The sequence below is a fragment of the Salvelinus namaycush genome, chromosome 8 (genome assembly GCF_016432855.1).
Source record: "Salvelinus namaycush isolate Seneca chromosome 8, SaNama_1.0, whole genome shotgun sequence".
In the NCBI taxonomy this organism is placed as follows: Eukaryota; Metazoa; Chordata; class Actinopteri; order Salmoniformes; family Salmonidae; genus Salvelinus; species Salvelinus namaycush.
In genome coordinates this window covers 46554274-46567984 of record NC_052314.1, presented here as the reverse complement: position 1 = coordinate 46567984, position 13711 = coordinate 46554274, and the positions used below count along the sequence as shown (strand labels likewise).

The 13711-nt window shown below is 38.9% G+C and overlaps 1 protein-coding gene across 1 annotated transcript; it reads left to right on the top strand.

Moving 5' to 3' along the window:
- Positions 1 to 6476: 6476 nt before the first annotated feature.
- LOC120052156 (homeobox protein Dlx3b-like) lies at positions 6477 to 13036 on the top strand. The gene is made up of 3 exons (XM_038998989.1): positions 6477 to 6819; positions 10756 to 10940; positions 12716 to 13036. Exons 1-3 carry the CDS (start codon positions 6477 to 6479, stop codon positions 13034 to 13036), a joined length of 849 nt encoding a protein of 282 aa, XP_038854917.1.
- Positions 13037 to 13711: the final 675 nt, after the last annotated feature.

Here is a 13711-nt window from a genome sequence, read left to right as displayed (position 1 = left end):
CCTCTTCAATTCAGACTGGGCACATTATTTTTAAACTGTTTTTCCCCCAACGGACATTACAACTACTGGCATCTCCATCAAAGGTTTCTATGTTCCTCGGCATCCCCCTCCTTGCCGACCATCAGGGAATCTTGTAAAAAATGAACAATAAAGAAACAAACATATACATACCATGTATGAAAGATCTCTGAAAGAGTGTAATTGGTGGGCTTGCATTGCCTAAAGGTTCAGTTCTGTTGCCAAACAACCCCTGGCCAACCCATATGTTTTCTTGCCTTCATCCCCCCAACACACACAGACGGCAATCTGGGTCTGCTGGCTTTGTGCCAGAGTGGACAGATAAAACAGACCACTGTCCCTGCGAACACGCCACAGGAAAAGGACGAAGTCATCGCCACACCGTTTTATAGTTTCCAGACCTGGGTTAATATATTGTTTGAAAATCGTTCAAGTATTGAGCGTTTGTTTTATCCTGCCTGGGGTGCCAGGAGGGTGTGGTTTTCCTTTTTGGGACTTTCTATTTGTTCCATTTCAACAGGTTAGCTCAATCGAGAACAAATAAAGTACCTGATATGATCTCTAATAGTATTTTAATCCAGGTGTAATTGTTTCCCCTCCCTGCCTCCAATTCCAGTTTGTACATAATGTTGACAGGTGTGTGTCTGTCAGGTTTGCCATGCTAACACCCTGCCCATCCCCTTTTTTTTATTACACTAAACGAGAATAAAATAAGCCCTCTGTGTGCTTTTGTGAGTGGTGGTGATTGACCTGGTTGTATGTGTTGTGACTGGCTGACAGGGAGAGTGAGTTGGTTGTTTATTCCTCATGTATTAAAAGAAACGGGGCTTACAGCTAAAAGCTGTAAGGTTTGGGGACTACTTTTTGCAAGGACTACTAGTCGACCATTTCCCATGAGACAGATAAAAGACAAGTGCTAATAAATATATCGAATGTCACAGCTTAATTTTCTGTTTGAAGGACCTAAACTAGATGGACTTTGTCTCGTTTTTGCCCATTGCCTATTACAATAATCAAGAAATACCTTGATTTGTTTTCAAATCTATCGTGTCTTTGTATATAGATTTTTTTCTTGCATAGGTTATCAGGTTCAGCATATGTGCTGCATTTATCAGGGTAAATTAATTGTTACATTTTATTCAATTTTAGACAACTCAAACAGGCAAAAGGTGATTGAACAGTCAGAGCTGCAACGACTCTGGGGTCTGTTCACCAAACCATTTTACGCAGCTAGGGCATCTTAACATAGCCCAGTGTTGTGTCCCACATGACACCCTGTTCCCTATATGGTTTACTACTTTTGACCAGAGCCCTATGGGGCCTGGCCTAAAGTAGTAAACCATATAGGGAATAGGGTGTCATCTGGGACATACACCAAAAGGTGCACAGGTTACAAATGAATGGCATTATGTAGCTACACTTATCAGACACCAGGGAGCACTGTTGGATTAGGATTTTCACAAGTGAAACATCGTTTTCTAGTTGGGTCACAGATGAAAGGGGAAAATAATCTCTTTAGATTGACTAATTTGTTAATATATATATGTCTTATAAATCCTTCACGCTCTGCTTGAGCCATGTTCACATTGTAATTGGTGTGCCTACTGTCTGACAAAAGTACTATGAAATAACAGGCTACATGCTTATTCAAGAAACATTTCACTCCAAAATCAAAGTTTGTCAGATGTTTTCAAACTTCAAAAATGGTCTAACCTAATCATGAATAAGACTGCATTTTATATCTTACCTAATTAACCTTTATGGAACCACGTAGGGGTATTGGTGGAGAAAAATAAACAGCCAGGCTAATCCATTCCCTCTTTTTTTTTATTATTTCCCTCTTTTTTATTAGTTTCCTCTCTTTATTTGCTTCCAAGGTTTATCCATTCCCTCATGTTTTATTAGTTCCCTCTTCTCTTTAGGCTACCATGATAGTCCCATTTGGCCGATAACATATTGCAGCCAAAATTGTAATTATATTTAATTACATGCTTCAAATGGTGATGACCACTGACCATTCAATAGCTTATTTCCATATGCCATAGAGTTTTTATATGTCTCTGAATCATAAGGGCAAATAATAGTAACGGGCATGCAAAATCACTCCTGGTGCAAATATGGTGTAATGATGTGCTCTCATCCCTAGGCAGGAATTCTGCTTCATGACCTTAAATCTGTACTTCGGAGTTCTTTAGCTATCAATGCCCTAGCCTGGCAAATTTCAAATTGAACATATTGTAATTGCAACAAAGCAAATAGCTCAGTAGCTTGCGTTAAATATAAAATGTGTCTACTCTGGTCTTGGCACATGCGCTCTAGCCAACTGCTGACAGATACAGTGCCTGTGCGGGTAGGCTCGTTGACATGATGAGATTATTATGGATAATAGCGAGAATATTTGTATTTGTCAAACGGCAGTCAAGCATCGATCCTCATGTCACCCGAGATATTTATTGGAAACCGGCATAAAACGCATCGCCGTGCACGTTCACCACACTGAAGTGAATCAATGTATTTCATCTGTAGCCTAACAAACTGCATGTTTTCACGAGTCATAGTGGGAGAACAACACACCATATCATCGCGTGACTCCAAGTTTACTTAGATGTGATGGTTATACGCTATATCAATATCTGCGCATAAAGGCTTTCCACCCCCATTTCGCGCATAATACGTTTTACCGACACAAAAAGATCCCACCATGTCAGACGAACAAATTAGCTGTTGGCATTTATAAAAGTGTACTGAAACTTCCTGTTTCCAACACAGCTGTTTAGAAAAAAAATATATAGGCTACAGTATGACCACTCACATAAAAACGGTGAATGTAAACGTGGTTACTAGCTAGGTTGGCGCCAGATTTTAATGCCAATTTTCTCAAATCCGCATAAAAACAATAGGACCTATGTGCATTTTACCACCAGAGATGTTTCCATCAAATTGTCTTTTTGCGGATAAAGGGATGTGGTGCGTGATGTCATGAGCACATACAAATAACTTTTGCGGTTAAATTCCAATTTACCCCCCCCCCCCCAAAAAAAGTTAAATGGATTTCCATGAGATAATAGCAGTCAGTTAACATGACCTTTATGAATTATGAGGCTTTTATGTGATTTATGTTTTATATTATTGGCCTACATAAATTCTTCAAAATTCACAAAAAGTGATGTTAGCTGTTGAGGATGATCTCATAGATATTGAACAAAACGTAGCCTTTAAGGGGCGGCAGGTAGCCTAGTGGTTAGAGCGTTGGGCTAGTTACCGAAAGGTTGCTGAATCGAAACAACAAACACATCCAGGTGTTTGGCTGCACCATGTTTTACTGGACATATGGTCCTAACTTTATGCACTGCACGATGTCGCGGAGATGTGGCTCACAAAATTGCCAAATGTTCATGTTGTCAAAGTTGCATCAATCCGAGTCTTCACAAAGTGTAGCCTATTTGGTTTGCATCATAAACATGCATCATTCAGGTATGGCTGCTAGTGAGGCTCCTGGCTTTTCGGCTATTGAAATTACTTAGACTAATTGAGTGGTTTTACACGCCCATTACCTATTATTTGCCCTTTATAATTCGGCGACCTATGAAAACCCGGAAACTGGAAATAAGATATTAAATGGTCAGTTATCATCACCATTTGAAGCATGTAATTAACTAAATAGAATTACATTTAGCTGCAATATGTTTTTACTAAACGTATAATATGTTACAAATTCTGGCTAGCTGGCTAACATTAGCTAGCTGGCTAGCGTCAGCTAGGCTAGGGTTTGGTTAGGGGAAAGTACACTTGTCATCCGTAGATGTCAAGCGAGCACAGGCACAGGTCATCGTACATATAACCATCCCTTCAAAATGAAAAATAAAATAAAAACTCACACAAAGAACAAAAGAAAAAAGAAATGAAAAGAAAAATAAGAAGAGGTGGAAGGGGGGGTGTATTTTGCCATAAGAAAATAGGGGGGGCATATTCAAAATAATTTGTAGACAAATATTTTTTTATAGTTTTAGGTAAATGTGTCAATTAAACTTATCATGTGGGAAAAAGGACTGGATCTCCCTAGAGTTTAGGGTTAGGCATCAGAACCAAGGAGGTTTAGGGTTAGGACTCAGGCCTCAGGAATGGTTGGGGTTAGGTATGGGGGCCAGAGAGGTTAAGGTTAGGAATCAGGTCTCCGGAGTGGTTATGGTTGGGTTTTAAGTGCCAGAAAGGTTAGGGTTGGGACTCAGGTCTCTGGGGTGGTTAGGGTGGTTAGGGTTCAGCACAGGGTCCAGAGAGGATAGGCCTCAGGCCTCAGTAGTGGTTAGGATTAGGCATGTGGGTCAGAGAGGTTAGGCTTAGGGCTCAGGCCTCGGAGGTGGTTAGGCTTAGAATAGTTACAGACAGTCCTTCAAAAGGAAAAGTCTATATACTAGGCGGATGATAGCTTCAAGACCTATACATGCATATTTATGTATATTTATATTTAGAGATCCAAGCTGGTTTCAGGGCATTTTGTATTATTCTGTATGCAAATCCGAGATTTAGTATGGTATGTTTCGTATGGTATGTATACATTTTTGGATTCCATCACCCATTTAGTATGATATGTTATGAATTACAATTCGTATTATATCTTACAAACTTACAAAATGTATGATATGTTACGAATTCTAGCTGGCTAGCTAACTAGGCTATGGGTTAGGGTTAATTTTAGGAGTTAAGTTAAAGGGTTAAAGTTAGAGTTAGGGAAAGGTTAGCTAACATGCTAAGTAGTTGCAAAGTAGCTAAAAAAGTAGTAAGTAGTTGAAGTTGCTCATTAGCTAAAATTGTCTGTGATGAGATTCAAACTCCATACCAAATGTCACATATCACACTAATTTGAATGTACCAGATTTAAAGTTACTATGTTATGTCTAGTCTATGAGACCATGCTGAGAGAGAGGCTACATAAATCCACAAGTTGTCCAGAAGTAATTTAATATGAACAAAAACTAACAATTTAAGGAATAAAAAACAGGGAATGGATAATAAAATAGAGAGAACAAATAAAAAAACAGAGGGAATGGATAAAACCCGAGGGAACTGATTAGCCTGGCTGTTTTAATTCCCTATCATGATCCCCAAGGGACTCTGTAGAACCTGGTCCACTGCTAATAGACAAAAGTTAAAAACGTTCAACCATTGAAGTTAAAAGAGGAAAGCGAAAGTTGATGTTTCTTTTTTTACACACCATCATGAGAGTTTCACTTGGTTTCACTTTACATTATCTATAGGTTATATGAGTTAATTGCGTTTTGTTAGGTTGGTAGGCCATCATTTGCTGCATATCTGATAATCAGCGAAGTCGAATTACACACACGTTACCTTGATTTATCCAAACCTTGGTGTAATTGACCCACTTTTTGGGTTGTTTTGGAGGATGTGCATGGGATGGCCACGTCTAGGGTTTCCACTAGTTACCACAGTCACAAAGTCAAAATTGGCTATAGGCTATCGTAAATATTAATGAAAAGAAAAAGCGTTAGGCATATGGTTAGCAGTATGGTTAAGGTTAGGGTTACGGGTAGGTTTAAAATCAGATTTTAAGAAGATAAATGGTAGAAATAGGCGGGGTTTATTACTTATTGGTTGTGGTAACTAGTGACGACACAATTCTAGGGCTGCCACACCTAGGGAAAGGCCTTAGGGCAAGTCACGAGCCAACCTAAAGAGGATTTAGTCTATCAAATTGATCTAAAAGCCCATGATTAAATAGCCTAGGCCCAAACCTATGCATATAGGGGCGGCAGGTAGCATAGTGCTTAGAGCGTTGGACTTGTAATCGAAAGGTTGCAAGCTAGAATCCCTGAGCTGACAAGGTGCAAATATGTCGTTCTGCCCCTGAGCAAGGCAGTTAACCCACTGTTCCTAGGCCGTCATTGAAAATAAGAATTTGTTCTTAACTGACTTGCCTAGTTAAATAAAGGTAAAACAAATATATATATATAGGCTACATTTTTTTGTTTGTTATACACAACTCCACTGAAGAATGGTGCAAATCCTTGTTGCAGACAGACTAAACATGCATTAGTTACTCCTAATAAACACATCCAACAGAAAATGTATCTTCTACTTTTAGAAAGGTTGTGGGACTGTGGTTCGGGCCGGGGGAGGTTCTGGAAATGTTCGAGTTTAGCCCTCAGGGTAAACGAAGCAGAGGCTGTTTGGAACCAATGGGAATGAAGCATCCACTCCCCTCGCTCTGTAACTTTGAGTTCAGTTGGGTTGGGTGCCGCCACAGTGCAGTGCAGTCTCGCGGAGGGACATTGGATTGGCTCGGAGGAGTTCGATGCTCCACAATAGGCCTATTGTTTTGGTTTTATTTTGGGGAGTTGATGTTTTCTTTTCAAACTTGTATTTCAATTTACTACGGCTTTCTTACAAGTCTCCACACTTCTGGAGGGTTTTATTAGGAGAGTGAAGGAGAGCGGTGCAGGATGAATGGAACTACTTCTGAGAAGGCGGCATCGAGCCTGTCGTCTGATCTCCACGCCACAGTGAGCTGTCACCCGGGCTCCAATGATTTCCCGACGCTGCCAAAGTCTTCTCCCATGGACATGGGGTTCTACAGCGGCCAGACGATGCACAGCCACCACGGCTACTACCCCAGCCACTGCCAGTCCTACTCGCAACCAATGAAGCCATACTCGTATCATCACCATTACAATCTCCATGGGATTGGGGTATCGGGGGCCTACATTGCAAAATCGGAATACCCTTATCCCCATAAGCAATACGCTCATTATACCCGGGACATACAGTCACATCTCCAAGATATCGGTAAGATTTACGCATGAGGCGCGTTGCCATTTTTGGTGAATAAAGAGTTGTCTCGAAGTTATGTTTATTAATAGTGTCAATGTGGCCCATGTTAAATTAACCATCCCAAATGCGTAGGCTATCGCTTATCGACAACGAGGACCAACCTTTATGCCACATAATTTAAATGGGCCTATTTAAATTGATATGAATCGAATATACATTTGGTCAGCCTAATATTGGTGTTAGGCATTAATTTGGGGGGAGTTCAACGGTTTCGAAAATAGTGTAAGTTAGCCTACTACTGATTTTGAATAATTGATCAACTAAATTAGGCCTACCTACAGTATTATACATACATGATTACATTGTGCATGTTTATACAGTAATTATTATTCAACATGTCCTCATGTGGGATATGAATTCAAGACCTCGTTGTTCATGGCATTCAGAACTTCCTACTATGCCACCATGTCTGTGTAAATGACTGAGTTCACCTGTATTCCTACACTGGACTTAAAAGTAAATCTCAGCTTTGTATAATACACTCAAGAAATACTATTATATTTATCATAGTGATTCAGGAGTAACATTAAAACAGAATAATATGCCCCACCAACATTAGACAACTATACAGAAAACCCTCAAAATGTTGAGATAAGTACATACATGAAATCAATGATGAAAGAATAGTCAGATTAAATGATAGCAGTGCAGATGGCAGTCTTTTGCTAAATGCAGAGATGTATTATGTTAATTAATCTGTAGGAGACTGTGGCACAGCAGAAAGAGCAGCACAACCCAGGTTGTGTAGTTCAAATCCCAGGTGGGGTCATGTTGAAAAGTCAGTAGTAAGTTTACAAATGTTGAGAGATTGGCCTGGAGAAATGTAACCACTCTCAAATTCATAGACAGCTATTGAGCCATGATATCACAATTATAGTTTTAACCATGTTTTCAGGCTATACAGTGTTTTTTTTCTCATTTACATTGTTTACAAACATTGGAGTCAAACAAGCTTGTATTTTGGGTTCTGATGGGTACGACAGTTGATCTAAGCTCATGAGGCCTTTATAAATTGTATTATACAAGAATCAATGGGTATATATCATTAATTTGTCATTAAAGTTCAAACATGTATGTAGTTAATAAGGATTCCAGATTTAAAATCCCCATAGCATTGCATTACTTCCCATACAAAAAAAGTTTCACATGTGAAATAACTGTTTTCACATGTTGATCTGAAATTTTCACATGTGAAAACAAAAGAGACACTTGAGGTCAGATGTTCAAATGTGAAAAATGTTCACATGTTTTCAATATAGAGTTCACATTTTAACACCACCTTTTTACATGTGAGGAGAATAATGTTTTCACTTCACGTGAAATACTTTCAAATGTTGTCACGTGGAAATTTTGCCTCCCCATATTGTCAGATTTATTTCATATAATATGTTTTCATATGTGCTGAAATGATTTCACGTGTACTTTCATGTTATCACGTGTTGCTTTTACTTGTTTCACATGTTATCACATTTACTTCACGTGATAACAAAAAATCTGTAAGGAAAAAAATCATTTTTTTTTGCTATTCTGCTTTCTAGGCTGCAAAGCTAACAACATGTGATGTGTGACAACTTATAATTAAAAGAAAATGAGCTAAATCCTACCCCATTTGTATTTTTGTAAAAAAAATCTTAAAGGTACCAAACAGTCATTCTGATTCCCATGTAAAATAGCCTTTTGAGTGACTAAAATATTACCCATAATATTCGTTTTGGATAGAAATGCTCAAAATATGAGATAATTTTTTTTCGCTCATAGCTAACCACTAGGAAGTTTGAAAAGACAGGCGAGTGGGCGGGGAGCATATATGAGCTCTCAAGCAACTTGGTTGCACTGAGCAGTATTGCAGTAAAATCATCTCAAGCAAATTTGCTGATATACAAACAACTCAAACAACATTAAAATTGCATTAATGATGTCAAAAATGTTTTATACATTTCCCGTTTGGCATGTCTCTTGTGATGCGGTTCACAGCAGCACTAACGGATGTCTTGACTTGACAACTGCGTCAGAGTTTTGAACGACCCTTCCCTCCCTTTTGTTCCATGATGGCTGAAGACCTAGATAACCGGTAGTTAGCTAATGCCAGACACAGATGAAAGTGTAAACATGAAAGTATCTTTGCCATATATGAATATGGCAAACTTTTAATTATATTTGCTGATACCCTACCACCAAATGTCGGCACAGTAAAGTAGCTATCTAGCTATATAAACCATGTGTAGCCGATGTGAAATGGCTAGCTAGTTAGCGGGGTGCGCGCTAATAGCGTTTCAATCGGAGACGTCTCTCGCTCTGAGACCTTGAAGTAGTTGTTCCCCTTGCTCTGCAAGGGCTTTTGTGGAGCAATGGGTAACGATGCTTCGAGGCTGGCTGTTGTTGATGTTTGCAGCGGGTCCCTGGTTTGAGCCCAGGTAGGGGCGAGGAGAGGGACGGGGGCAAAACTGTTACATTGATGCTGTTGACCCGGATCACTGGTTGCTCCGGAAAAGGAGGAGGTCAAAAGGTGGCTGAGTGTAACCAATGTGAAATGGTTAGCGGGGTGCGCGCTAATAGCGTTTAAATCAGTGACTTCACTCGCTCTGAGAAGTTGTAGTAGTTGTTCCCCTTGCTCTGCAAGGGCTGTGTTTTTTGTGGCGCGATGGGTAACGATGCTTCAAAGGTGGCTGTTGTTGATGTGTGCAGAGGGTCCCTGGTTCGGGGCGAGGAGAGGGACGGAAGCTATACTGTTACACATGCCCATTTGCAACCACGCCTTCTCCGATGTTGGTTACAAGGCGGTACTTATTTAAATTAGGTAAGAGAAAATGAAGGTGATGATACCCTATCCCCTTAATAATCCCGCCTCCTGAATCCAAGTGTTTGACATGGGGGAGGGGACCAGTAACTTTATGATCAAACTTGATCAATGTAGAAGCAACAGTCATACTTTTCATACATTGGTCATCATACTTTGATCTGGTTTCATCCAAATATCATCCAATTTCATGAAATACATGATTTTGACTGTTCATGACCTTTAAGATGAGCTCCCAGGAAATATACTTTTTATCCTACAATTCAAATGACCCATTGGGCCTAGTCTACTTTGATTGTTTTGCAATAACACACTATGCTATTAAGCTCTTAAATAATATAAATTGTTCATATGGCCTAGAATGCAAATGAAAATGTAGCCTATTCTATAAACGCAAAAGGTTTCGTTATTTTTTTCAAAATTGGTTTTGCAAAGCAGCTGAAACCTTCACATTTGAGAGAGAACTGCTATTGTGTTTGTGTTGTCATTGGTAATTTTAGTGTTGTTAACAATGTTTAGGTATCCAGGCCCTATAACATACCGTTTAGCTGGTAGCATTGACATTCCAGGAAGAATCTTTCTCTTCGAAATTGGCCCGGGGCTAAGCCCAAAGCCACATGCATCAACATCAGGTGTCACGACATGTCAGTCTGGCACACATTGCTTTTTGGCTCAATAGCCTGTCTTAGAGTTTTGACTTGATCACTCCATGTGAAAACACCACAAACAATACATGAAGGCTAAATAGCCTATATACTCGATGCACCAATCATCTTCTCTCATTAGTGACATATCCCATAATAGTGTGTAATATCTTGGACAGAGACATTTTGTGCACCAAACCCTGTTTAGGCTATTGAGTAAAGCCTATTTCAGAACTGGTAAAAAAATGTAAGGCATAATCATATTTTTTTTAAATGATGTTGACTTATAAAATATGTCATTAATTAATTAATCTGTTATCATAATACTTTTTTTCTGTAGGCATAGGCCTATAGCCTACTGTTGAAGCCCTCTGTAGGTCTAGTGTAAATGTATGAGCCCCTCAAGTCGTTTAGCCTACTAATGCTCTGTTGTCATTTTTCATTTTTTAGTGAAAGAGGAACCAGAGCCTGAGGTGAGAATGGTCAACGGAAAGCCTAGAAAAATCAGAAAACCTCGCACCATATATTCTAGTTACCAGCTCGCTGCGTTGCAACATCGCTTCCAGGGAGCTCAGTATTTGTCTCTTCCTGAGAGAGCCGAACTAGCGGCTCATCTCGGTGTGACACAAACACAGGTGAGGAAGCCACATACCACTGTAATGACACGCTGTTGAGAGATTTATATCTCTATGATTTATGTTATTTTGTCTAATAAAACCATGAACTATACTGGCATCTTTTTGCATACTGTAATTCTACACTTAGTGAATCATCTGAGATGTTATAGGTTTTTTATCGCTTTTCATTTTCAAAAGTATGTGGTACATTTTCACAACTCTTAGTACAAAACGCAAAACAGATATTCAAAAAGGCAGTTGTTTTAAACTCTTAACACATGTTCAATTGACTTAGTACAACATACAAAATCATAGTCACTTTTTCACCAAACTTAATTAAATGTTGTTTTTTAATACTTTTATTTAAGGCAAGTCAGTTAAGAACAAATTCTTATTTACAATGACGGCCTACCCCAGCCAAACCCAGACGATGCTGGGCCAATTGTGCGCCGCTATATGGGACTCCCAATCACAGCCGGATGTGATACAGCCTGGATTCAAACCAGAGACTGTAGTGACACCTCTTGCACTGAGATGCAGTGCCTTAGACCGCTGCGCCACTCAGGAGCCCAACTTAAACAGTGTTTCATCTAGAAATACATGTTTCACATTGCAATACATGTTCATATAAAGTCATTTCCTTTCACAATGCAATACTCACATTACTTTTGATATGATTCACTTTTCTTTTGTTAAAATACATGTTACTATTACTTAATCTGACTGTTCTTAATTGATGATCATTTAAACATTTGGTAAACCTATAGATTGTACACGTAAACTGGTTTGTCTACTACAGATTTTAAGAATGACCTATTAAAAAGTATGTCTGTAAAGTATAAACATAAAAAATATGATATATACTCGAATGTACTACTATGATGATGACTATGATTTTACTTCACAGTAAATAAAAAAAAATCTGATCAGTGATCAGATCAAATCAGGTTTATTGGTCACGTACACAGATTAGCTAATGTTACAGCAGTTGCATGAAATGCTTGTGTTTCTAGCTCCTACAGTGCAGTAATACAATATCAATACAATACCAATGCATAAATAATCCAGAAAGTCCAAAACAAGAAAGAAATGCATTCCCTATACAATAAAAATGTATCCTAAATGAAGTTTGCCATGACAAAAGGTTTTTCCCCAGGTACATGAACAATGAGGATAATTACTGCAAATTCGATGAGAACCTATGGCCAAATGCTCAAGACAGGCTTAATGCAAACTAGTGTCTGCTAAAACATATTTCTTTAATTTCTTTCATTTGAGTACATTGTGAAGATGTCTTCAATCATCATACCTTTGATCACACATGGGATAGAAATGATGGACATTTGATGTGTAGTCTATTTTAATGGGTAGTGCAAGTGTATAGCTTAATGTGGAAACAGTGTCATGTACTGTTATTTACAGTACTGGAGCATACTACATTCAAAGTACAAATTTGAAACATGTATCTTACAATTCACCACATACTTGTAAAATGTATACCAAAGTGATAAAAAAGCAGTATTGTTTATATTATATGTCAAACCACCGGGTTTATTAACCTCTTCCTGTTTGTTTTCATATCTGGTAATTGATAGCTTCATTTATGGATCTAAGTTTGCATCTGGATTCCAATTTCAATGCAACATAATTAGGTATATTCTATTCTAATAAGGCCTAGGGTGTCAATATGAAATTACAACACTTTGCTAGGTAATACATGTTTAACTCATACCTTCACATTTTCTGGTACAAACATCCCAAACAACCTGTAGCTCAAATATGTTTTCTTCCAGGTCAAGATCTGGTTCCAGAATCGGCGTTCCAAATTCAAGAAGCTGTACACAAACGAGGAAGTTCCACTGGACCACAGCCCAGGAGCCAGTGACTCTATGTCCTGCAATTCACCCCCATCCCTGGCCATTTGGAACAGTAGTATACCCACAGACCCTGCCACTAGAGAGCAGGCTCCCCAGCCCTCCCTCAGCTCCTCTCTATGTTATGTGGAGGACTACACTCATCACTGGTATCAACAGACCTCACAGTCACGCTCACAGCACTCAGGACTGGTTCTTCAGCACACAACACCACCAAAGAATATGGGGGCGGTGTACTAATTCAAAACGTATCGGAACAAACTGTGGTCCAACAACATGGCCGCTCATTGGAAATAAAGCCTAGAGGGCTGTGATGGGATTTGTGTGCCAATACAGAGGGCTGAAGTTCACAGACAAGTTGGGAAACATGCACAAGGACTTATTGTCTCTGTTGTTCCTTTTGGATTCAAAACAGAGGAACTGAATACAAAAAGAATGGACAAATCCATGTTCTGTTTAGATGGATGTTTAGAGTGATGAGTTGCTAATATTATCAGTGGCTCATTTCACTCTGTTGGAGAGATTTGATATGAGAATGGATGGAATAGCAGCCTATTTGGTGGCACTTTCCTTTATAGTGGAACACTGTGGGACCATTAACTGAACATATTCTTTGATCTACAGCTATTCAAATATATACTGTCAGTGCATTCAACACCCTTTGTTTCTTCACAATATGAAACACCCACATATACATGGAAGTAGTGTGTACCATTTTCATACATTCATAAATTATACTTGCCATTTCTTGCATTTATATAGATGTAATTAAGGCTCAATTCACATATTGAGCCATACAACATCTTATTACACAATGGTTCAAAACGAAACATCTCTTGGAAGTTGCAGAGAACTATAGGAAATAAAAACGTGTATTTGGTACTTTGCATTTGCAATAGATTTTTGGTAAAAGCC

Coding starts and splice junctions, on each gene's coding strand:
- LOC120052156 (XM_038998989.1), top strand. CDS start 6,477: ATGAATGGAACTACTTCTGAGAAGGCGGCATCGAGCCTGTCGTCTGAT. Junction 6,820..10,755: donor GTCACATCTCCAAGATATCG/GTAAGATTTACG, acceptor TTCATTTTTTAG/TGAAAGAGGAACCAGAGCCT. Junction 10,941..12,715: donor TCGGTGTGACACAAACACAG/GTGAGGAAGCCA, acceptor GTTTTCTTCCAG/GTCAAGATCTGGTTCCAGAA.